We start from the raw sequence: 26,841 nt of genomic DNA on the forward strand, positions 1-26,841 counted from the left end.
TTCCCTTTGAGGTGGACAAATGTTGCCTCGCATTCCGCTGTCCATACCATCTTGCTTAATACCAGCATGTATTACCCTTCCCCTCATTAGCACTTATCCAATATTCGTCAAGGGTTGGACACCGAAGGCTCACCTTGCCTTGTCCATCCTCTAAGGAGTATAGTGTTTCTGATATAGAGATTCATTTGACCGGTTCTCTACCTTTTATTGGTTTAGCTCTCGCAATACCCATTAGAGACACCTTCTCTAGCTCAATCCCACTACTCATTCTCGAGTAGTCTCAACTTCTATTGACATAACCAGTTCACCTTAGAACTTTTAATTTTGACTTCTCGAAGTCAATTTTTTTTGGTGTCTCCGACACCTTTCATTGCATATATTGTGCAACTTCACTTCCCCATCCTAGGAAGTTCTCCATTTGAGAGCACTATCATCCTCCTTTCTATTTTGTGCTACCTTTGGCACCAAGTTCCAACTATTGTAAGTTGTGCTAAAGCTATCCATAGCCCTATCATTTAGCTACTTTGCCGCTCCCTCTCTTGAAGCTTTCACATTTGCCAACTTGGAGCATTTGGGAATCCATCCTTGGAAGCACACTTCCTTTCTCACAATCCGTTAGCATCCAATACATTAGTGTTCCATGCCTAACTTTGCCATTTGGATTCCTTCCAATGAATTCCATGGCCCACACTTGGCCACTAGTCCTTTGCTTTTATCTATTGATTGTTGCACTGAGCAATATAGGATCACGACCTCTATTTTCGAGGTATCCTTTTGGTTCCATAGCAAAGGTTCTACTTTGCTAAGTCTAGAGGGTGCTCACCCCCAGTAGGTCTTTTTAGCATTTTCTGCTACAATCTCCATCCACGGCCCAACTTTGCGACCCTCCTATGGGTCTCTCCTAGAGACTACTTTCTTGGACTTATTATACCATCGTATTGGCACAACTAATTTCCCTTTAGGTGTCCTTCCCACTTAATCACCTTGACCAAGCCACACCATTATCAATAGTTCAAATCAACACTTTGAACTAGGAATCATATTCCTTAACCCAAACAAAGACCTTATTCTTGTTTAGCCACAAGATCACCTAGTGATTTCATCTCGACCTCTTAATAGGTCTTTCAGACCCTTTTAAATTGTTGGCTATGACCCCGGGGGCATCCCCCACACTTGGTAGTGTGCCCAAGCCAACCCTTCCAACCAAAGATCTATAGTGTAAACTCCTGAGTTTGGACTTCCCGGGAGGTCACCCAGCCCAGTACTATTCAAACCCAAGGACGCTTAACCCCAAATATCCCAAGACCCTTAACCGATTGGAAAAGGGGGTGCACTCTTGTTCATGGGCCCTTTCCCTCTATATTTGAACCCCTATGGATCGTCTCTCGAGTCGTTCCCTTTGGTTGCTTACATATAGCAACTGAGATTAGGTGTCCCCATCTCATTCCCCACGTCATTGGTGCCCTTTGCACCAAAGTATTCAAGTTAGATATGCCGAGCTTTCACTCTAAGCAATCTAACCATGCATCATGACTCTAGAGCATCCCCAACTTAGTGGTGTGCCCAAGCCAGTCTCCTCACTAAGAGTCCATGACCACCAAAATATGAGTATCCTCATACTCCAAACCATCACCACGCCTTAGTGGTTTGGGACTCGAACCCAAGCACTAGAGGGTCCGGACTCGAACCCAACCTTCATATATGCATCTATGAATAGCATCACCCTAGATGCCTGGCATGACTCCCCACGCCGGTGCACCAATTTATACCTAAAGCGCGTTACAGATCATAGCTTAGGAACCTAATCCCTCCAAATTGCCAAGTCCTCTCACTTGACAAGTCTATGATCATGCATGGACTCCTCCATGCTTTGCCCCATGGGCCACCCTTTTTGAAATTAGCACCTTTAACTAGGGGATTTATTCCCCTGACTTGCCACTCTCACTTAGCAAGTCATCTGACCAATGTAATATGGTTTCATGCATAAGTGTGAAAGTCCTTGGCCATCAACTTTCGTTCAAAGTCATCTCTTTGAACACTCGGGAATTACTTCCCCAACCTTGATAGCATTGTCTTATGGCAAGCTTCAAGACCACGCTTTTGCTGTGCCATTCTGATTTTGCACGTTTTATGAAACATTCACACTTGGCTTTCTAGGTACTACGCTACCTAGAATTATCTTTGGGAACCTTGAATGAACTCTGTCCCTTAGCTTGCCAAAGCTTGTCCTTTCGCAAATCTTCTAATTGCCATATGGTCTAACATGGACAATTCCATGCCTTAGACTCTCCATAGCACTACGGTTGTTAGTAACAATATGCTTGAGCGCCCACTTGATTCTCCACTCCCAATTGGCATATGCTCTTCGATTCCTATGGTTTGGTTCTATCCTCTTATTATTTGCTTTTGGCCTCACACATTTCCTTTGGTTATTTGCCTCCAGACTAGGAAGATAGCTTTGCACTGTCTACCATGCTTTAGCAAATATTCTTAGGAATGAACCTACCCGATAGCCTAGGGAGTGGTTCCTCAATTCGGGTATGTTCACCTTATAATCCTATACATTGGGATTAACATTGCTACATATAAGCCTTTATATGCCCATCACTAGCCTTGCCAAAATCCCATTTTTGGCTTTGTCCAATTCGGGTAAATGGGTTTCTCCCATCTTTGCAACTTTGGATGTTTGGATAACACCTTCTATCCATTATTCGCTAAGGACTTAGTCTTTTGGGCCTTATTTATTGCCCTCGCGACATCAAACACCATCTCCTGGTGTTCTAGAGTGTTTGGGTGTCCTAATGATGGCCTCTTTGACAATGAACATTCCCTTTTATGACATTGACTTACTATATCGGCACATAAGCAATTTATCTCCCTATAAGGGTATATTTAACTTCCTTATGCTATTAAAAACTCTTGTGTAGCTACTTACTACCAATTTAACTGATTATTTTGCACCTTTTGCTTAGTTGCCTCATAGTTGTCAAGCTCACAACTCATTGCTAGTGCTTCCACACCTCCATCATTATCTGGGTGACCACACTCGAACTGCATGCCTTCTAACTTAAGCTATACCATTCCCATTTCCATTAGGATTCCTTTGGGAAGGGGTTCTTGTGAACCCGCTAATTTGACCTCAAGGCATCACACCTTGATATATTCGGTGTTTCCACACCATTAGCTCCACGAGCCTACCTTTATGACACTTCTTATTTGTGTTTAAGTCTTTGCCAAGACTAATATTGCCAACTATCCGTTAGCACTACACTATATAGTTTAGACATAATTTTGTGTTAAAGTTGCTTTCTTTTGGGAACCTTTTTCCCATAACTTTAGTATGGCACATTTTAGCATCAATGAGATACCCATTGTTCTCACACTTAGATCTTATGATCTTCCCCATCCTTCATGGGGCACAATGGACCTTAGTCCAAATGCTTTTTACTAATCCTTTAGGACCATTCCTTCACTGTACTTAGTCATCTAACATTTTTGGACTTTGCCAATCCAATGACCCGTAAGGTCCTATTTTGAGGTGTCAGCTTGCTAGAATACCACTTTGTGTATTCATGTCTTACTCATAAGGACCATCTTTGCAAGTGTCACTCCAACACTTGATTATTTTCCGTTCCTTGTGGGCTACCTTTACCCCTTAGGGCTATCCGTCCATATGATGAGAATACCAACTCATCCTCTAAGCACTCCTCCAACTCTTTGGGTTTGTTCCAGCATTTATAAAAGGTAGCCCCCACTACCATTTCAAGGACTTATGTCCTCATCCATATTTGACCTCCCATATTCATCAATTGTGGTCTCAAATTCATGAGCACCAGCCTCAACTATATGAGGGTAGTCTCGTGACTCCTTTATCGTTTTAGAGTCTCTATCTTCCCCATGATCCCAACCATAGTTGTTTACCACAACTACATTAGCCAATTTGTTGAATCAAATGCTCATCTGGATCACATTCTCAAGTCCCTAAGGAAAACCTTATACTGTTCCCAAGATCCCAAAGTCATTCCATTTTAGCCCTTTTCTATCCACCACCTCATCTACAAGTTCATACCTGAACTGTAGTGGAGAGCCATGTCTTCCCGACTTGCTACTCCTCAAGGATAGGCCCACTTCTAAGACCTTTCGATGCCAACACTAGTAGTGATATACTTCAGCACCAATAAAAGTCGGACTAAGGAACCGCTCTAATACCAAGTTGTAAGCGACTATATTTTTCCATTTTACTTTAATCACTTAACCACACCTTCGACCACTTGGAAGAGTCTCACTCACAACCTCCATAATCCCTATTCCGAACTTGGGCGTGTTAGCCCCGAGAATGGCATCCCCGCCACTCAACATTTGCACTTGGCCCAAGTGTTCCACATGTTCTATCCCATGCCTGACACCCAAAGGTACCACTGACATATCCGCCCATTACGCTAAGGCCATGCTCATTCACCTTTGCTACACTGATGGTCTAATACCACTTGCATCACAATCCCGTCCAAAATTGGGCTATCCATCCACAAGTGGTCATCCCAGATCCACTCCTTAGCATCCTAAGGATGCCCATAGACATGGGGAATAGCTTTCCCCAATGTCCTTTTTCCAATCCCCACCAAGTCCCTTTCTATCCATGGCTCCTTTTCCATTCTACAGTTTGGGACAACATTTTGGAACACTGTGGTCTTACGCAAGCCTCGTGGGTACTCTCCCCGCTTTCCACCTTTGGGTGCTCTAGCCATAGGCTTAGAGCGAGGTTCTATTGAGCCACGCTAGGTATCCAAGTAGGTAGTGCCACCCACACTTGGATTGGGAGCATCGACCATTCGATCTCCCGGGGGAACTAGAGCCAGCTCTTGAACACTTCACCAAGCTACCCCGCTTGTCGGTCTCTATTCACTCTAGCCTTGGACTTCCCAGTGGTTATCCCATCACCCAACACTTGGGTATAGCCTTCTTGGGCCAAACTAGCCTTTCCTGGCCAAACTGGCTCCACTGGAGTCCTCCCCCTACTATACTTTTGGAGCTCACCAAACCCCCCATAGTCTGGGAGACGAATGCTTTGGGCTTTCACCCTCTTAGACTCGAACTCGGACTCAGACTAGGACTTAGACTTGGACTCAGACTCGGACTTGGACTCGGGCTTGGGCTCGATCTCAGCCTCGGCCTCGGTCTCGGTCTCAGTCTCGGTCTCGGTCTCGGTCTCTTTCCCAGTCTCGGTCTTGGTCTTGACTTTGGACTCCGTCTTGGGTCCTTCTCAGACTCCATCTCAGATTCCATCTTGGGTCCATCTCAGACTCCATCTCAGGTCGATCTTGGACTCCATCTCAGACTCCATCTCGGGTCCATCTCAGACTCCATCTCGGGTCCATCTCAGACTCCATCACGGGTCCATCTCGGACTCCATCTCGGGTCCATCTTGGATCCATCTCGGACTCCATCTCAGGTCCATCTCGAGTCCTCTTGTGTCCCTTTTTCTAGAGACTCTTTTAATGCTTACTTCATGCTCGTTCCATGAGCACTCCGTTAGGAGTTCCATGTAAGCCACAAATTTTTCCTTTCCAATTTGCCAGCTTACCTCATCTATTCGACCAACTCTGCCTTGGCTTGTGCTAAGTTCCCTCGCCAAGGTTCCCGCCTATGGTACCAGCTCCTACTTGGTCCTACTTGGTTTCAGCTACTTACTGCACGAGCAACGGAGTGTTAGCCATCTATCTACGGATTCCCAAATCTCTCCCAATCCCCCTCCCCGGGTTAGACTGGACTTAAGGTTCAGCTACACTCCCCGCAGGCACAAACAGCCAAGCATACCAAGCCTCCAGATTCCTAACACCCCTTGGTACCACAAGACTTGATCATGGGACCCTCTAAATCCCAAGTCTTGGGTGCAGCACTTGCTTCGGGACGTCGGGGCGAAACACCGTGGCCTAACGGCCCGGTATGGGTACCTCTACCCCCCCAGTTCCATCCCGAAGGGAAGGCCCAAGCCCCTAGGAAGGGCGAGGACCAATGAGCCACAAAGTACTCAAGTGGGGCACCACTCCACCTGAGCCGGGAGCACCGCAGTCGGTTTCCCTTTCGAGAGTGGGAGCTGCTCTTGAGCACTTCCCTGGGTGGCCCCTCTAGCACCACTCAGGCCCATGCTCACTCCCACCCAAGGCCCCTCGGCCCCAGTCTCAACCTCAAGTCAGTTTGGAAGCACCACTGGAGAGTTCCTTTAAGACTGGTTCCTGGACCTCACTATCCCTACTATACTTTTGGAACCCCCTGCAGCCCGCCCCCCCCCCCCTGGGAGACGCACGCTTTGGGCTTTCACCCCTTGACCCGTATTAGTATTTGGACTTAGTCTCTGGCTCGATCTCGGACCCGATTTCAGATCCGACTTCGGATTCGGGCTCGAACTCGATCTCGGACTCGATCTCGGACCCGATCTCGGACCCGACCTCGGACTCGACCTCGGACTCGGTCTCGGACCCGATTTCAGATCTCGGACTCCGTCTCGAACTCGGTCTCGAACTCGGACTCGAACTCGGTCCCCGAGTCGGTCTCGAACTCGATTCCGGACTCTATCTCGAACTCGGTCCTAGAGTCGGTCTTGGACTCGATCCTCGACTTGGTCGCATCCGATGAACTCTTTGTCATTTCGGTCAAGCTTTTGGGGATCCTTTAGCCTACGACATCTCGGGGAGTTGGTTCCTTACAACTCCACCACCCATAGAAGAAGTTCGATGCCCACATCAAACGTCTCATTTTTATCCTACGACTTGTTGACCATGTCTCCGGGGGCATCCCCCCACTTAGCGGTGTGCCTAAGTTAGCCTCCCCGGCCAAGAGCCCATGACAACGGAATATAGGTGTCCCTATACCCCTAACCTCACCACGCCCTAGTACGGGGTCGGGACTTGAACCCAGCCTTGCTTTACTAGGGGGTTGGGACTCGAACCCAACCTCCATAGAATACGTCTACGGATTCGACATCCCCGTGGGGAGTCGGGCGTAGTGCCCTACGCCTGGTCGACCTATCCAACCCATGCTAATTAGCTTACCTTCGGCGTGCCTTCGGGTCCCAAAATATGCCACTTGCTCAACTTTGCAAATTGATATTTTTAATTGAATTTTGCATAAGTACATAGAGTTCTGCCTTGCAGAAATTCCTCCACTAGATCTTGCGTGTTCGCTAGGTTCTCCTCCAGTTCCCATGTTGCTTCGCAGTGTGGAAATCCTTTCCACTTCACATGGAACTCTCTCACCTCGCGTCCTTGTCGCTTGCTCTTGCGCGCATTGAGGATGGCCTCGACTTCGTATTCCTCTTCCCCTTGGATAACCTCAGGTAAAGGTCTCACTTGGTCTTTGCGAAGTGGATCCTCAAAGTACGGCTTGAGTAAGTTCACGTGGAACACTAGGTGCATCTTCCCCATCTCTCGAGGAAGTCGGAGTCGGTAAGCCACTTTACCGATTCGTGCCTCAATCTCGTAAGGCCCCGCGAACCTACTTAAGGAACTCAAGATCAATTCATTTACAGGAATACATGCATCTTTACCTTTGGGTCAACTTTCGGCTGATCCCACTTGGTAGTTTGAGGTTCTTGGTGTTCAGCCACACCTTCTCCCCAACTTGGAACTCTACATCCCGACGCTTCTGGTTCGCGTATTTGGTTTGCTTTTGTTGAGCCCGTTCCAAGGAATCCCTCACTAGATTCCAAATGCTGAGTCTTTCCGCCGTGAATGCCTCCACGGCGGGCAACTCTCCATGATACTCGGCCATGCCGAGTTCCACAGGACCTTCAATAGCTCGCCCATTGATGACTTCCCATGGACTCACCCCGATACTCGAATGTGGTGAGTTGTTATAACGCATTTCTGCAAGTCCCAAATGACTTACCCAATCGGTCTAGTCTCCCGAGACATAGCATCGCAAATAATCCTCCAGCTGCCTATTCACCCTTTCCGTTTGTCCGTCTGTCAAGAAGTGTTAGTGCCAACAACTTGACTTAATACCCCATACCTATCTGTGGGTGATAGGCTGTGCTGAATTTCAACTTGGTGCGATACTGTTCTAGGAGAGTCCTCCAAAACCTACTGGTGAAGATCTTATGTCGATCTGAGATGATCTCTTCCGGTCTTCCCCGCACTTGAACCACTTGTTCGAAGAACAGCTTCGCCACACCTTCCACATCCACCTCCGTTGTGGTGGGTATGAAATGTGCCATTTTCGAAAATCGGTCCACCACCACAAATATCGCATCAAACCCCTCGCTTTGGGGGGAGTCCCGTGATGAAGTCCATCGTAAGACATTTCCACGGGCGATTTGGAATTGGGATGCTTTGCAACAAGCCCCCACTAGCCTTAGTCACAGCTTTTACCTGCTGACATGTTGGACATGTTTTTACATAGTCTTGGACGTCCTTAGCCATATCTGGCCAATTGTACTTCCTTTTGAGTAGGCCCATCGTCTTGGGCACTCCGCCGTGTCCCGCAAGAGGTCCGTCATGACACTCTTCTAAGGCCACCTTCCTTAGTTCCCCTTCTGGAACATACACCCTCGTTTGCTTGTAATAGATGAGTCCGTTGCGTTCCGCATAGCCCGTTTTCTCTTCCGTTGGCAGCTCACCTCTCTGGTGAGCTTCCCACGCCTCTAGATTCCTCAGCAACACTTCTTGTGCTAGACCATCGTTCTCATATGCTGTCCGCACATCGTCCCAGAAGGTTGCTGTTGCGCTGGATATTGCTAACCTCAAGCTCGCTTTTCGACTTAGCGCATCCGCCACGGTGTTGCTCTTCCCAGGCTTGTACAGAATCTCGCAATCAAACTCAGCCAAGGCATTGGCCCACCGACCTTGTTTCCCTCTTAGGTCGGGCTGTGACAAGAAGTGTTTCGTTGCCACATTGTCCGTGTAAACCTTGAAGTGTCTCCCAAGGTAGTGTCGCCACTCCTTGAGCGCCTTGACCACCGCAAACAATTCCTTCTCATGGGCAGGCCACTTCCGTTGAGCCTTGTCCAGCTTCTTCGAGAAGAACGCTACCGGATGGTTGTCTTGCTTCAAAACTGCGTCCAACGCAAAGTCCGAAGCATCCATTTCTACCTCAAAGTCCTTACCAAAGCCTGGTAATGCCAATACGGGAGCCTTCCTCAACTTCCCTTTCAGGTGGACGAATGCCGCCTTGCATTCCGCTGTCCACACCATCTTCCCTTTTCCTGTTTGGTCCGTTAAGGGCAGGGCTACTCTCGAATAGTGTCTGATAAACTTTCGATAGTAGTTGCATAGCCCCAGGAATGCCCTCAACTCGTGTACATTGGATGGTCGCTCCCATTCCTGGATCGCTTGGACCTTCTCCGGGTCCACCTTGAGCCCGTCTTGGCCCACCACATGCCCGAGAAACTTTACCTCTTGTTGAGCAAAGTCACATTTGCTCTCTTTAGCATATAGTTTGTGTTCCCTTAGTTTCTCAAACACCTTTGCCAAGTGTTCGGCATGCTCCTCTAGCGTCTCGCTATAGATCAGGATGTCGTTGATATAGACGACCACGAAGTGATCCAAATAGGGTACAAAGATGTGGTTCATTAGCGCTGAAAACGTTGCCGGCGCATTACATAGCCCGAAGGGCATCACCAGAAACTCAAAGCTCCCATACCTCGTTCGACAGGTTGTCTTCTCGACATCTTCCTCGGCTACCCTGATCTGGTAGTATCCTGACCTTAGGTCAATCCTTGAGAAGTATTTTGCCTTTCCCAACCTATCGAACAGGTCCTCAATCCTTGGCAAAGGGTACTTGTTCTTCTTTGTATACTTGTTGAGCAACCGGTAGTCTATGCACATGCGCATAGATCCATCTTTCTTTTTCACAAATAACACCGGCGCCCCATACGGCGACTTGCTCAACCTAAATACCCTTTGTCCACCAACTCCTCTAGTTGGCACTTGAGCTCCTTGAGTTCTTTTTCGTTCAAACGATAAGGGGGATGAACCACTGCCTCAGCACCCTCGACCAGCTCAATCTTATGTTCTATCGGTCGTGCTGGGGGTAGCCCCGCCGGTAGCTCCTCTGGCATGGTATCCTGGAATTGGTCCAACACCCGCTGGATCACTAAAGGTACTTCTTCCATTCCTGTCTTTTTGTCACTCTTCACCGAGAGTAAGCACAAAAAGGCCGCCTTAGTTCCTTTAGTGAGTTGTCCTCTCGTGGACACCAGGTTTAAGCAGGAATCTTTGGCCTTGCTTTGCCCTACCTTTAGATCTTGGGCCTCCACCCTAGATCTTCTTCCTTAGGCATTCGCCAGTACCACAAGGTTTCTACCTTGTCCATGCAGGGCTACCCCGAATCGATTGAACCAGTCCATTCCGAAGATCACGTCAAATCCCGCCATGTCCAACACAGTGAAATCCATGTCCACCTTCCAAGTCCCCACTTCGACTCTCGCTTGTCGAAGTACCTCATCGGTGCTTTGGCTACCTTGAACAAACTCTATAGTCCTTGGTTCGCCTAGCCGCTGCACCGTTAGTCCGGCTTGCCGGACTATGTCTGCAGCCACAAAATTATCCGAAGCACCCGTGTCAATAAGGATTTTAACAAAGCTATCTCCGAGCTTCCCTCGCAGGGCTAGTAGATGTCGCGAATGACTCTCTACTAAAGTTGCTCGTGTAATGAGTAACTTTGAGTTAGGGACTGGATCACATACCTCTGTTTGGACTTCACCCGACTTGATGGCCATATTGGCTCTGGCCTTCTTCGGGTAGGGACATTCCCTCGAGAAGTGTCCCGCTTCACCGCAGTTGTAGCATACGTTGTTTCCCACGCTGCTATATGACTTGACCTTCTTATCCGTGGGTTTGTCTCTTTTCGCTTGACTCCCCCACGTACTCGCTCGCTGGCCACCAGATCTGCCTTTCCGGAACCCCGAGGACTCATTCTTAGAGAAACTCTTCTTGAATTTCCCTCTGCTAAACGTTCCCCTTGGTTTGGCCCCTTTGCTAAACGTGGATCCTGACCCCGTCGTGCTCCCCTTTCACGGGTTATCGTTGAAATGCACCTTGATGGCCGCATCCAATGCTTCTTTGTAGTTGGTCGGGTTCCACCGCATTACTTCGCCGCGAGCCCAGGTTTGCAAACCTGATATGAAGGCATGGAACGCATCCATATCCCCCATGTCCGTGACAAGTATCCTCTTTGCCATAAACCCATTCACATACTCCTGAATGGTTCCGGTCTGCTTCAGCCTACTCAACTCGTCCCTTAGATGCAGAGTAGCATTTGGAGGAACGTAAGTTGCGCGGATCCTCGCCTTCATCATTTCCCAAGTGGCCACCGGTCCTTCGTTGGCCTCTGTTGTTCTCCACCAAGACTTGGCATTATCTGCCAAGTATGGTTTTGCACGTGGGACCTTCTCCGAGCTCAGTAATCGTAACGCTCGGAAGTAGTCCTCCATATCGTAAAACCAATCCTCCACCACCTTATAGTCATTCACTCCCTTGAAGACCGGTGGGGGCTTTGGTTTGTACTTGGGAACTGCCTGAGGGACTGATTCCACTTCGGTCTGTTCGACCTTGTCTGGTTTTGCCTCAGTCCCTGCCGAAGGGTCCGCACCTTCTGCGCTGCCAGCATCCGCAATCTTTCGCTTTTTCTTCCGCTTCTCGTCACGCTTTAGCTTGTGTACGAGAGTCTCTAGCAGGGCATTGGTCTGTGCCAATTGTCCTTCTAAAACATCCAATCGAGCCTTGGACGACCGAACCTCACCACCAGACTCCTGTTTGGAAGTTGCCTCACTGGAGTCCTCCTCATGCAAGGATTCCTCATCCATAGCCTCTTGTTCGACCGGAGGCTCCAGCTCTGGAGGAGGTTCCGTCTCTACCTGGGTTCGCTTACGTCCTGCCCTTGCCATCTCCCAGCAATCTGCCTCTATCCTTTGCTAGAACTGAGGAAGAGGCTCTGATACCAAATTGTAAGCCACAAATTTTTCCTTTCCAATTTCCCAGCTTACCTCGTCTATCCGACCAACTCTGCCTTGGCTTGTGCTAAGTTCCCTCGCCAAGGTTCCCGCCTATGGTACCAGCTCCTACTTGGTCCTACTTGGTTTCAGCTACTTACTGCACGAGCAACGGAGTGTTAGCCATCCATCTACGGATTCCCAAATCTCTCCCAATCCCCCTCCCAGGGTTAGACTAGACTTAAGGTTCGGCTACACTCCCCATAGGCACAAACAGCCAAGCACACCAAGCCTCCAGATTCCTAACACCCCTTGGTACCACAAGACTTGATCATGGGACCCTCTAAATCCCAAGTCTTGGGTGCAGCACTTGCTTCGGGATGTCGGGGCGAAACACTGTGGCCTAACGGCCCGGTATGGGTACCTCTACCCCCCCACTTCCATCGCGAAGGGAAGGCCCAATACCCTAGGAAGGGCGAGGACCAATGAGCCACAAGGTACTCAAGTGGGGCACCACTCCACCTGAGCCGGGAGCACCGCAGTCGGTTTCCCTTTCGGGAGTGGGAGCTGCTCTTGAGCACTTCCCTGGGTGGCCCCTCCGGCACCACTCAGGCCCATGCTCACTCCCACCCAAGGCCCCTCGGCCCCAGTCTCAACCTCAAGTCAGTTTGGAAGCACCACTGGAGAGTTCCTTCAAGACTGGTTCCTGGACCTCACTATCCCTACTATACTTTTGGAACCCCCTGCAGCCCCACCCCCCCTGGGAGACGCACGCTTTGGGCTTTCACCCCTTGACCCGTATTAGTATTTGGACTTAGTCTCTGGCTCGATCTCGGACCCGATTTCAGATCCGACTTCGGATTCGGTCTCGGACTCGATCTCGGACTCGATCTCGGACCCGATCTCGGACCCGACCTCAGACTTGACCTCGGACTCGGTCTCGGACCCGATTTCAGATCTCGGACTCCGTCTCGAACTCGGTCTCGAACTCGGACTCGAACTCGGTCCCCGAGTCGGTCTCGGACTCGATTCCGAACTCTATCTCGAACTCGGTCCTAGAGTCGGTCTTGGACTCGATCCTCGACTTGGTCCCATCCGATGAACTCTTTGTCATTTCGGTCAAGCTTTTGGGGATCCTTTAGCCTACGACATCTCGGGGAGTTGGTTCCTTACATTCCACTCCCGCTCTCGACTTTTCAAGTCAGAGCCTTTTAGTCCAAACGTGTTACGCTCATTTGGCTTTCACTTTAGCCACTACCAAGTGGCACCCTTTTGGCTCCACTTTGGGGCTTAGGGATTTGTGTCTCACACTCCTCTAGTGTCTCGCTATAGATCAAGATGTCATCAATGTAGACGACCACAAAATGATCTAGGTAAGGTACAAAGATGTGATTCATCAATGTTGAGAACGATGTTGGTGCATTGCACAGCCTAAAGGGGATTACAAGAAACTCAAAGCTTCCATACCTTGTTCAACAGGTTGTCTTTTAGACATTTTCTTTTGCTACCCTGATTTAGTAGTCTTCTAACCTTAGGTCGATACTTGAGAAGTATTTTGCCTTTCCCAACCTATCAAACAAGTCTTTAATCCTTGGTAAAGGGTACTTGTTCTTCTTTGTATACTTGTTGAGCAACTGATAGTCTATGCATATACGCATAGATCCATCTTTCTTTTTCACAAATAACACCGGTGCACTATATAGTGACTTGCTTAATTTAACATACCCTTTTTCCATCAACTTCTTAAGTTGGCATTTGAGTTCCTCGAATTCTTTTTCGTTCAAATGATAGGGGGGATGAACCACTACTTTAGCACCCTCAACCAGCTCGATCTTATGTTTTATCTATAGTTCCGGGGGTAATCCCACTAGTATGGTATTTTGGAATTGGTCCAACACCTACTAGATCACTAAAGGTACTTCTTTTATTCCCATCTTTTTGTCACTCCTCACCAAGAGTAAGCACAAAAATGCTACCTTGGTTCCTTTAGTAAGTTGTCCTCTTGTGAACACGAGGTTCAAGTAGGAGTTTTTGGCCTTACATTGCCTTACCTTTAGATCTTGGGCCTCCACCCTGGATCGTTCTCCTGAGGCATTCGTCAGTACCACAAAATTCCTATCTTGTCCATGTAGGGCTACCATTAAACGATTGAACTAATCCATCCCAAAGATTATGACAAATTCTGCCATGTCAAATACGGTGAAATCCATATCTACTTTCCATGTTCTTACTTTGACTCTTGCTTGTCGAAGTACCTCATTGGTGCTTTGGCTGCCTTGAACAAACTCTATAGTCTTTGGTTCACCCAACCACTGCACTGTTAGTCTAGCTTACCGAACTATATCTACAGCCATAAGGTTATCCGAAGCACTCGTGTCAATAAGGATCTTAACAAAGCTACCTCCGAACTTCCCTCGGACGGCTTATAGATATTGCAAATGACTCTTTACCAAAGTTGCTCATGTAATAAGTAACTTTGAGTTAAGGATTGGATCACATACCTCAATTTGGATTTCACCTGACTTAATGGCCATATTGGTTTTGGCCTTCTTCGGGTAGGGACATTCTCTCAAAAAGTGTCCCACTTCACCACAGTTAAAGCATATGTTGTTTCCCAAACTACTAACAGAATTGACCTTCTTAGTCCCTTTTCGCTTGACTCCCCCATGTACTTGCTTATTGGCCCCTAGATCTACCTTTCTGGAACCTCGAGGACTCATTCTTAGATAAACTCTTCTTGAATTTACCTTTGCCATATGTCCCCTTTGGTTTGGCCACTTTGCTAAACGTGGACCTCGATCCCGTTGTGTTCCCCTTTCGTAGGTTATCATTGAAATGTAGCTTGATAGCTGCATCCAATGCTTCCTTGTAATTGGTCGGGTTCCAACGTATCACTTCACCACGAGCCCAAGTTTGCAAGCCTGATATGAAGGCATGGAAAGCATCCATATCACCCATATCTGTGACAAGTATCCTCTTTGTCATAAATGCATTCACATATTCTTGAATGATTTCGGTTTGCTTCAACCTACTCAGCTCATCCTTTAGGTGCAAAGTAGCATTCGGAGGAATGTAGGTTGCACAAATCCTCGCCTTCATTATTTCCTAAGTAGCTACCAGTCCTTCATTAGCCTCTATTATTCTCCACCAAGATTTAGCAATTTTTGTCAAATATGGTTTTGCACATGAAACCTTCTTTGAGCTCAGTAACCACAACACTCGAAAGTAATCCTTCATATCATAAAACCAATCCTCCACCACCTTATAGTCATTCACTCCCTTGAAGACTAGTGAGGGCTTTGGTTTATACTTGGGAATTGCTTAAGAGACTGATTCCACTTTTGTTTATTCGATGTTGTTTCGTTTTGCCTCAGTCCCCACAGTCCACACCTTTTACACTGCCAACATCTGCAATATATCACTTTTTCTTCCGCTTCTCATCACACTTTAGCTTGCATGCAAGAGCCTCTAGTAGGGCATTTGTTTGAGCCAATTGTCCTAGAATCAAGCCTTGGATAACTGAACCTCACCACCAAACTCCTATTTAGAAGTTTCCTCACTAGAGTCTTCTTCATGCAAGGATTCCTCATCCATAGCCTCTTGTTCAACTGGAGGCTCCAGCTCTAGAGGAGGTTTTGTCTCTGCCTTAATTGGTTTATGCCCTATCTTTGCCATCTCTCAACAATCCACCTCTATCCTTTCCTAGAACTGAGGAAAAGGCTCTGATACCAAACTATAAGCTACAAATTTTTCTTTTCCAATTTGCCAGCTTACCTGGTCTATTTGACCAATATTGCCTTGGCCTTAGTTAAGTTCCCTTGCCAAGGTTCCCACCTATTTTACCAGCTCTTACTTGGTCCTACTTAGTTTTAGCTACTCATTGCACAAGTAACGGAGCATTAGCCATCCATCCATGGATTCCCAAATCTCTCCCAATCCCCCTCTTCGGGTTAGACTAGACTTAAGGTTTGGCTACACTCCCTGTAGGCACAAGTAGCCAAACACACCAAGCCACTAGGTTCTTAACATCCCTTGGTACAACAAAATTTGATCATGGGACCCTCTAAATCCCAAGTCTTGGGTGCAGCACTTGCTTCGGGATGTCGGGGCGAAACACTGTGGCCTAACGGCCCGGTATGGGTACCCCTACTCCCCCACTTCCATCCCGAAGGGAAAGCCCAAGCCCCTAGGAAGGGCGAGGACCAATGAGCTACAAGGCATTCAAGTGGGGCACCACTCCATATGAGCCTAGAGCACTACAGTCGGTTTCCCTTCCGGGAGTGGCAGTTGCTCTTGAGCACTTCCTTGGGTGGCCCCTCCGGCACCACTCGAGTCGATGCTCACTCCCACCCAAGGCCTCTCAGCCCCAGTGTCAACCTCAAATAAGCTTGGAAGCACCACTGAAAAGTTCCTTCAAGACTGATTCTTAGACCTTACTATCCCTACTATACTTTTGGAACCCCCTCCAGCCCCCCAACCCCCAAGAGAGACACGCTTTGGGCTTTCACCCCACAACCTGTATTAGTATTCGGACTCGGTCTCAGACTTGATCTTGGACTCAACCTCGGACTCGGTCTTAAACTCAATCTTGGACTCAATCTTGGACCCAACCTCGGACTTTGTCTCAAACTCGATCTCAGACTTGGTCTCAGACCCGATCTCAGATCTCTGACTCGGTCTCAAACTTAGTTTTGGACTCAGTCTTGAACTCGATCTCAAACTCGGTCTCACTTGATGAACTCTTTATCATTTTGGTCGTGTTTTCGGGGATCCTTTAGCCTTTGACACCTTAGGGAGTTGGTTCCTTACAGGTTCCCAGGTAAGTGAGTGGTGATGGGAGTCAAATGATACGAAAATTTAAGATGACGAGTGCCACACACTAATTTTCTGAAGGCATTGTTTACAAGAAAAAATCTGAAAAAATTGTTGGATTTTACCCAGGCATGAAGTTGTTGGGATAGTCACCAAGCTCGGTCAAAATGCAAAAAAAATCAAGATTGGAGATCATGTTGGTGTTGGCTGCATGGTGTACTCTTGTTTGAAGTGTGAACACTGCACCTACAGTGACGAACAATACTGCAATGGTCTCATTTGGACTTACAATAGTCTTGAAGAAGAAAAAGTTACAATAGGAGGATACTCTACATTCATGGTGTCAGATGAGAAATAAGTTACCTTTGGGATTAATCTATTTTTTAACAAAATATTATGCCAGGTTTATCTGCCAAATTCCAAAAAATCTTTCTCTAGATGGTGCAGCACCTCTGCTGTGTGCTGGGATTACCGTCTATAGTCCAATGAAGCATTTTGGTTTGACTCAGCCAGGCAAAAATTTTGGGGTTGTTGGGTTGCGTGGCTTGGGTCATATGACGGTAAAATTTGGAAAAGCTTTTGGTATGACAGTTATGGTGATTAGTACTTCACCCTTCAAAGAAAAAGAAGCCTGCGAGATTTTGGGTGTTGACAACTTCATTGTGAGCAGAGATCCAGCCCAAATGAAGGTACATCAGAACTTTTTTAGCATTAAGTTTGTCGTGCTTGCCATTCACAGAATGCAGAAAAGAGCCTTGATTACATACTTGACACTGTTTCAGCTCCACATCCTTTGGATGTGTGTGTGAGTTGTTAAAGGTTGATGGTAAAATTGTCATGGTTGGCTTGCCACATATGCCTCTCGACCTTCCTGCTGGAGTGATTATTTTCGGTAAATGCTGCAAGACAGTTGAATTTCAAATAATAGCTTTTTTTTTTGTCCAGGCCGTTGGTAGCTTCATTGGATCCATCAAAGAAACACAGGATATGCTAAACTTTTGTGGCATTAAGAATGTCACCTCTATGATCGAATTAGTGCCAATGAATTATGTAAATGAGGCAATGAAGCGACTGTGCAAGTCTGGTGTCAAGTACCGTTTTGTTCTTGACATGAAGAGTACTTTCAGATTTCCATCTGAATTTGATTTATTGGACATGACCTGAGATTATAAATTACCCTCATTTTGAGCTTTTCTACTTCTGTAGACCGAAAACAGAAAATAATAACAACACCCATAGTTCTGTGAAATGTTACACATTAAAATCACGATTTCAAAAGTGAAGATAACTTACAAAATGTATTTGTCAAGATTCTGGTTCCATCTTCAACAGGGTTTGTGAAAGATGTGGACTTGCCAAGCACAATACAATCACCCCTTCTACAGCATGAAAATTATGATAGGTTATTCCATCCAAGCCCTGGTCCAAAAGTGTTTTTATAAGGGACAGCCACCTTTTGATCCTGCTTGGCAAGAAAATCTATTTTATGAAAAAAGTTTAATTTAATTTGGTGAAACTGATTTCACTTAAAGCAAAAAAAGCAGGAAGAAAAAATCTGCATAAACTGACAAAATGACCACAACTTTCTGGTACACATATGAATATGGTTAAGGATTCAAGCAGGGCCGTACAGTATTTGCAGAAACTTCCATAAAAATGAATTTGTAGGTGTCAGTCTACCAAGTCAAACTGGATTGACTAAGGACAAAAATTTACCATCTTTGACAATAACTGTAGTGATTTCTAACCAAAAAACAAGTGTACAGGTACCTCTTCTTCTTTTATTAAAATGTTATCAGATTCCTTTCTTTGAAAGCTAACAGTGCATGGCAACGGATTCTGACAGTTCAAACATAGAAAGACTTTTGCATGGCTCCTTGATTTCCAAAAATGCTATCTGATGTTTATCAGGCCAGCTATAAACGCTATAGGCATCAAATAATGAACCTAAATAAAGAGTACATTAACAGTATCAAAGTGAGGAAAATCACCTCCCTTCATAGCCTTTCATAATCTGCTGTAGGACCAATAATAACAATAGATTGGTGAAATGATTTGTCTGGTTAATTCCGTTAATGAATGGGACCTCAGCCTGTTCGGTGTCAGTCAAGAAACTAGTCAAAAGAATGAAGACACTCCAGCGGAGCACTCCAGCGAAAATTCTTTCCCATTTGTGGGACCGTGGTCAAATAGTTTATCCAGTCATTCGTCACCAATTTCAAGTCACTGATCTTTCTTTGGAGTCCAATGCAGCAATTGGCATGAATTGTGCATATTTCATCAATGCTGTGCTTCATTTGGCAAAAACTCCCAAAGACATTCGTCCTCAGCAGCCTGACTTTCACACGTAAAGCCCAGAACTCATCCTTAAAAATCATCGCATTGAGGACGTCTTGGTCATGCTTGTGAGGGAAGATTATGCGAGCTTTATACCAAAATTTATAGAGTTCTATTGTCCTGTTGTTAGAATGGACGTGAATGAAACCACCATTTGCTATTGGAGTGTCCGTGTGATGATCTGGGAAGTGATCGCAGGCAATCTCGATGTCAGCGCGAGGATCAAAGTGCTTAAACGGATCTCTAAACCACAGAACATCACTATCCTACAAAGCTTGAGAGTTACATTCTCAGCAGAAGAATGCCACAGCTATTTACCGAGAAGATAAAGTTGTATCCGAGCTCAAGAACAGCTCCCAGGAAGTAAATCCTTCTCCACATCATATTAAGGTAGTCATCAGTCATGAATACTTTCTCTTCACTAAAATCGATGCCAAATGTTCGCAAAGGGAAGCAGTGCTTGTGGATGGCAAGGCAGCGGTCCTGTGACACCTTGTCTAGAGAAACAATCAAGAGATGATTGAGGAAGGACTCAGTGCCATCCCCGTTGCGGAAGCTGTCCATAAACAGGTCGAGCATTCTATCTTCGGAAGCCCATGCTTGGTTTAGAGTGGTGATAATCACCGTCTTGTTCCGGAATGCAGTCCTGCGTAAGACATTATCCATGAGCCGCTTATCATGTTTGCTCTGCACGACTGACTCGTATTAAATCAGAAATCAGAGGGAGATATCTATTTAAAACTTACAAAGCTGGCACCCGTGGAGTCCCTTGGCAACAACAAGCGGCTGGGCAGCATGATTCTGCTGTAGAAAATACTATCACTGAAGTTCACACGCCAGAGTAAAGTCACGTCATATGCTACAAAAACAAAAGTGGTGGCTGCTAGTAGCATGGCTTTGCGGTGGCAATTTCTCATGTTCACTTGATGGGTTCCCGCAGTTTTGACAAAAGGTAGTTATCGTAACGAAAGTAACTAACTGCGAGCTCTTGTTCTGACTTGGTTTTGGTGTCAACAAAGAAATGGCATCCAGAGCTCTTCTGTCAAGCGTGATTACCGCAATGCTGTTTGTCATGATATTCTCCAGAAGATCAACACGCCTTCCCAGTTTTCAGCACATGAGCCAAAATGCTATTTGCGTAAGCAGGTCACACCACAGCTACATGATGAAACCCTCCCGCGTGCTATCCGTTCCACCAGCATTTTCCAGTGCCTTAGCTGAATATGAGAAAATGCACAGTAAGTGTTATCACAGCCTGAAGCAGTCAATCACGAACCCAGCGGCGGGAGGTTCTTGTAAATACCTAGTGCACTACGAACTTGATGGGTTGGGAAATCGCCTCCTGGGCTTGGTCTCCACATTTGTCTTCTCCCTGCTTACCAACAGAGTGCTCCTCATAGATCCCAAGGGCCAGTCTGCGAAACTGCTTTGTGAGCCTTTTGCCAATTCTTCGTGGCTGGTCCCTCAAGAATTCCCACACTTCCATTTGGACCAAGCACAGTCCCTTGAAAAAGCTGTCCAATCCAAAAAATTTGGGAGCATGGTTCATGTGTGGGTGGCGAGCCTGCATAGGGACCAAGATATTTTCCATCACCAAGTCCGTTCCAAGCTCAAGAATGTCACCTGGATTTCCTTGACGAGTAATCTATACTTTGTCCCTCGGCTATTTACGTTCCCAGAGTTTTGGAAGCCGCTCATGTCACTGTTTCCCGATGTGAGGATGGCCTTCACTCACTTAACCAGATACCTTCTTCTACCTCAAGATCACGTATGGGAAAAGATTGTTCGTTTCGATTCCACATATCTCTCTGGCCCAGGTAAACAGCTGGGCATACAGATCCGTCTCCATCACCGTGATGATCCAGGAGAATTTGATCAGCGGTCGTTCGATCGGATCTTGGAATGTCTCATTGGAAAAGAGTTCCTGCCGATGATGATGAACTCGACAACAGAGATAATATCAGCACATCCACCCAAGAGGATCAAAGTGTTTGTCGCTTCATTGCAAGGCCGATACTTTCAGGAATTGAAGCAGATGTACCTAAAATATCCATCTGTGGATGGAAGCCTCGTCCAGATCTACACATTCTCACAAGAAGGCGTCCAGAATGAGTCGATCCAACAGGCAACAAATGCACTAGCAGAGATGTGGCTTTTGGGATTCAGTGACGTGCTTGTCACCAGTAGCTCCTCCACATTTGGCTATATAGCACAAGGGATTGCAGGTGTCCGACCCTACGTGCTTCACATCCGACCAGAAGATCTAAAAAACTGCTCGTTGCCGGCATGCTCCCGCCGCCTTTCACCAGCGCCTTGCAATCATCAACCCTATTTTGAAGAGGAGGAAAACTTAGAGAGAAGTACGGAACATCTCCAATGGATGAACGTCCACATTCGTAGATGCCAAGACAACTGGCATGGCGTCCAAATCGTTTAAAAGCACAACTAGCAAAACGTTACTAGCAGCCTATATACTTATCAGCTTATGTTCCAGGCTTGTTTGTGACATACTAGAGAGGTTTAGTTGTAGATTTCTGTAGTTTAAAATGCATTCTATGTGGGTGGACAAAAAGTATGGTCAAGGAGTCTATCGAACATCTTGAAAAATGGACTCATGCAAAAAAAATCTCCTGATAAAACTGGAGACTTAGTGGAACCAGTTTTTGTAGTGTCCCAAGGCAATATTCAAGGGTACCAACAATCACTTCCGATGACATGCTCAAATTCGCATGATGAAGTCAAAATCAGTCTGATGATTCTAAACTGAGCATTTACTGTTTCAGACAAAACTAGAAAATGAGAAATGTGCTATACAATCTCTATTTCTTTTCCAATTGAAATGAGACTCATCCCTTAGTGTCCTATTTCCAGATTGATAATATCAGGGATTTTGAAAGGTTATGCTCTGGTGCCCACTCAAATGTAAGATTCATGTTCTCTTATATATATTGTCAAGAGTGCGTTTTTAGTTCAGGATAATCCAGAACCTTGTGCGACCTGCTCATAATCCCAGATATTCCGCAGTCATAAAGTTGTACTGAGACTGACTCACCATGAAAGATGTGCCTCTAGAAATTTTAAACATAAGTATAAATAATTGCTCGTTCTAATAAATATGAGCACATCTCGCATGAGCTAGACAGAAAAACTGTTTTTGCTTGTTTCTTTCTTTTGGATCTTAACATTTCCTCTCCAAGAAACTTGAAGATCTCAGAGGTGTGCTATACAAAATGTGTATAAATGAATAGTTCAATGTCCCTGAAAAGTGGATCTTCACAGCCAATCGCCATTGAGGATAATAGTTCTCAACCAAAATGGTGGTGGGAGCAAGTGATGAGGTTGCATACCAGAAGCTACACCACTTCTATTTTCACTGAATTCCTTCAGTGATACCGTCAGATTCAGTAGAGAGTTCCTGTGGGCCACCAACTTTTGCATTGTGGGAAGAGGCAGTAGCCGCCTGTATTTCTAACTGTAATGTTGGAGCAAGACTGCATAATACAAGGCGTGATCTCAGGCGTGGAATTATCGTACGCATGTATAAAGAGCCTCAAGGGCTAGAAGAGATAATAGAAGTGACTGTCTTTTCCATATAGTATGCTGTAGCGGCCCAAACTGATCATTAGGCCAGTGTGAAGCAAGGTTGAAGGAAAAGGGCGAGAGCTTCATGTTGCGAGAGGGGGATAATGGAGGATCTAGGGCTTGGTTTGAGAGGGAACTTGACCTAGAGGTGAGAGCTGAGTGTTCAATCACTGGATTAGCCATGAGGTAAGCTCCATAACCTCTCCCAACATGCCTTGCCTGGGCTTACACCCGTTTTAAGACCAGTACAACGTTGCGTCATATATTCTGCTCAGTTCTTTTAGGTCTGTTTAGGGTGGAGAGTTTTGCGGCATGTGGCATGGTGGATGAACGACAAATAGCAGCAATCTGACAGTATTCTATTGGGTGGAGTGATCTTGTCCTCACACCACCACCACAGGGCGTTGACTCCACTCTTGAAGCACCGTCAATGCAAGATCTCACTTGGGCACCTATGTCAGCACCACACTTCATCTCCCGATTGTCTAACACCGAGTGTTTTGTGTACAAATCTCCACAGGCAGCAACAATGCCTAAGCAAGACGAGCATATGAAGGAAATTTCATCCAATGACAAAGAGCTTGACTATAACTAAGTGAAGTTGTTTAGGGATCTTATGCTTTTTCTTTGTGATAAATCTTGGCTTGATGGTTTTGGATTACTCACCTATGAAGAGTTATTCGAAGGAAAAATATTAATTGAGCAAGGGATCAAGCTCATGGAGAAGTGATACCCAATAGAGTATGTATTTCTTTTTTGCGAGCAAGTCCATCCCTTTGGACTCACCCAGTTTACTCATATTTTTTGCCTAGATAAAAAGGGTGAAATAATCATGATGAGCAAGAAGGATTGCATGCCCAATTAATACGTCCTCTTTAACTACACATCTGGACGAGGAGACAACTTGACCTACCTAAAGCCCGACTATCATGCTATGATTTTGTAATTTTGATTAAATGAGAATGAATTAGAGTGGATGTGGATTGAAGGTAATATTTTTTTAAAAAAACATTGGAAAGAATTCTAGAATTCCCTTTTAAAAAAAAAAATTGGAAAGAATTCTAGAATTCTAGCTCAACAGCCTGGAGTAGGATTTAGAGAATTCAACTGCCTAAGGACAAGCAGTAACTTTATCGTGAAGGAGTAATAAAGAGGTAAATGTTTTATCTTGTGTATCTTCCCAAGCAAAGCAAAAGAAGAAAGTTTAGGCAAAATAGAATTATGCCTAAACTTAGGCATCCAAAGAAGAAAGACTTGACTTAGGCAATGCTTGTAATAAACAAGTTTCCAATAACAAAAATATAACAATCAAAACAATGTTTACTAATTGGGTAGCATATGCTAGACAGGTTATAAGGGTGGCAATTTCAGTCCATGCTGAACTTGTTGCCATGTTCCAATCCACCATGACAAACTCCCATCAAACAATGCCATTTCAGGGTTGATCTGAAATCAAGTGCTTATAGTTATAGGTAGAGAAAGTAAGTTGTGCTTTTCAACATGCTGCGACGTTTAAAGTATTTATGTGCAGCGCAGCAGACATGACAAGGTCTGCTAGTTATTTTGATTCACAAATACATTCCCAAATTTGTTTTGGGTATATAATGCTAAAGAACTGCAGTTATTGCTCCCTATACGCAAGATGCCAGTTACAAAAATCAACTAATGCTAGGTAAAACCTATATAGAATCAGAAGGTGCAGTACTTCATGGGAATCAGTCAAGTGCGTCATTGTTGTTCCTGGCTTGAATAGACAAATGCATCGATTGTATCTAAAACACAGATAAGGAGAAAAGGTATTAAAGAAGTTACAGCTTACCCAGCAGTAAACACATTCCCCAGATGAGAACAGCAGACAGAAAGCTGAATATGCTCGGTTGCATAAACAAAAGTTGGGCACCATAAACATTGTCATTACGGTTCCTATTCTGACTCACAGAGCCTAACTTAACATACAATCTGACAGTAAAGCTGCATGACTCCCTTTTACATGCTTTTCTTTTCCATCCCAAGCCAAAGAATGGAAAGGTCTTTATTGGACCATAGGATGTTATGAATTATTTTCTCAGAAAAATGTAATTTCTTTGTTACATAAAACAATCCTATAAGACCTCATTTCAATAATTATTGAAGGAACTGATAGTTGATGGGCATCTGGAATGTATATTTCTATCACATCACTCCACCAAGCAAGATAATAGTAATACAGTTACTCATTAGCATTTAGACCCCAGCTCTGTTGCGCGAACAAGTATAATTTTTGAATAAGCAATATACAAACATCCTCTTTTTGCTATTGAATTTAACATTTTGAAGAGTTTTAGCCTAAGAAATACTAGTACCAGTCATACCTTTTCCTTCTTTGCTAATGCCTCGCTTCTATGCTCGGCACCCACACCAATGACGTAGCCACAGCCCACCTACACAACAGACTTATAAGCTGTGATCCATAAGCGTTGCATTGTGGTCCCTCACCTGGCAATCTTTGAGGGTGACACGCTCTTGGAGATAAACATTACTGCAAATCACTGAATTTTGTACCAAGCATCCGTCTTCCAGGGTTACATGATTCATCACAACCGAGTTAATGACCTGGACACAAACCGGGCTCAAAACAAAAGAAAAAAAAGAAAAAAAAGAAAAAAAAGAAAAAAACAACCTTGACATTGGATCCAATTCTACAGTGGCGTCCAACAACAGATCTCTTGACGCTGCATTTCTCCCCAAGCTCCGAACCTTCGCCAATTATACATTGCGGTCCAATCTGTAAAATTGAAATCAGCATATAAGGAGTAACAATTTGAAGGCATCTTACAGCCGTCTTGGCACCCGTTTGAGCACTCGGGTGAATTACGTTGTTCATGCCAGATACCGTGTATCCGGTGAGGTATATCGCGTCTCCTGCAACCTAGAGAGCGGTCAGTGCACAAAACAATTCCGGGTGCATTTGACTCACGTCTCTGTTTATGTCGCCATACGCTTCTATAGTGTTTACCCGCGCACAATATCTAGCCTTTCCAGCTACATAAGCAGAGCATGATAATGTGCCCTCCACCCTTCCATGTTTCTTGAAGAGAAAGCGTAAGTGAAGATTATCGAGCATCTATGTAAATACGAACCAGCTGAGATCGCACAATGTGAGGAACCAGGTCCCTTTTTATGCTTTTGAATTTTTCGTTTCTCTCCAGTGCCTCGAGCATAAGCTCTCTGTATGGGATAAGAAGAAAGAATCTAGCTGCGCTGAACCAAACCTGTTGAAGGCGTAAAGGTGCGCGTCCAAAAGGTCAGTATGAAGTTCGACCTTGGGCAACAGTGACAAAGTTAGCTCCCGTGCGTTAATATACTATAACATACTAACCTGGCCAGCTTCTCTCATCAAGCACAGCGGAACTTTAACTTCCTTTCCTAGCTGTGAGCCGGAAGCCACGTAGAGCAAACGGTGGCGGGCAGAGTCGAGGCCAATGACATCGGCAGCAGCCAGTTGTTTGGCCTTTTCTTTGGTGCCTACACCGCCAGCACTGGCCTCACATCCCTCGCCTGGAGTGCGCGGACACAAAAGAGCAGTCAGCCCTGCTCGTTGCCTCTTGTGAGATGATGCAATGGCTCCCAGTGGTACATCGCATACCATGTCGCCGCTAACAACCTACACGCTTATAGTGAGCAAACCGCTGGCCACCTCTGGCAACATTTACCAAGACATTCTCGCTACTGAGCCGATGAGCCACGCTGCGAAGGGCATCCGCTGTCCCACTTTCTTCCGAGACCGTGGAAACCTACCCGCCCAGTGAATGACAATGAAGCCGCCAATTACACAGCTCACCTCCACTTGCAGGCGATCGTGATAAGCCTCCGCTATCCAGCTGCCGACTCTAACACCGGACTCATGGCCCGCGACCACCTTGGGCAGAGACACAGACATAAGGGCGCGCAACAAAGTGCAGAGGCTAACTCACCACGCTCACGTTGTTGAGATTGCTATCCTCCAAAAGGTCCAAGACATAGGAGAGTAGGGGCCTGTTGCCGATGGGCAGCAAGGCTTTAGGGACATCCTTCCAAGACGGGGAAATGTAAGCAGAGAGTCACCGCGGCAGGTAAAATGGACTACCTTGGACACCAGAGGGAAGAGATCCTTTGAGCTGCCTCCCGCGACCACCACCACTTGATACTCGTCGCCCATTCTAGTT

The 26,841-nt window shown here is 45.8% G+C and overlaps 2 protein-coding genes across 2 annotated transcripts; one reads left to right on the forward strand and one right to left on the reverse strand.

The window, feature by feature from the left end:
* Positions 1-20,096: 20,096 nt before the first annotated feature.
* Positions 20,097-23,009, forward strand: LOC9632722 (galactoside 2-alpha-L-fucosyltransferase). The gene is made up of 4 exons (XM_002970614.2): positions 20,097-21,435; positions 22,463-22,537; positions 22,702-22,843; positions 22,952-23,009. Exons 1-4 carry the CDS (start codon positions 20,097-20,099, stop codon positions 23,007-23,009), a joined length of 1,614 nt encoding a protein of 537 aa, XP_002970660.2.
* Positions 23,010-24,894: 1,885 nt separating this feature from the next.
* LOC9632933 (translation initiation factor eIF-2B subunit gamma) lies at positions 24,895-26,840 on the reverse strand. Its single transcript, XM_024675739.1, has 12 exons — positions 26,763-26,840; positions 26,611-26,706; positions 26,478-26,555; positions 26,350-26,430; positions 26,016-26,300; positions 25,909-25,958; positions 25,777-25,864; positions 25,614-25,724; positions 25,473-25,565; positions 25,317-25,421; positions 25,133-25,249; positions 24,895-25,077 (listed from the first exon to the last, which is right to left on the reverse strand). The coding sequence occupies exons 1-12, from the start codon at positions 26,832-26,834 to the stop codon at positions 25,003-25,005; spliced, it is 1,251 nt and encodes a 416-aa protein (XP_024531507.1). The 5' UTR covers positions 26,835-26,840; the 3' UTR covers positions 24,895-25,002.
* Position 26,841: the final 1 nt, after the last annotated feature.

Source organism: Selaginella moellendorffii, unplaced genomic scaffold (assembly GCF_000143415.4).
Source record: "Selaginella moellendorffii unplaced genomic scaffold, v1.0 SELMOscaffold_15, whole genome shotgun sequence".
NCBI classification, from domain to species: Eukaryota; Viridiplantae; Streptophyta; class Lycopodiopsida; order Selaginellales; family Selaginellaceae; genus Selaginella; species Selaginella moellendorffii.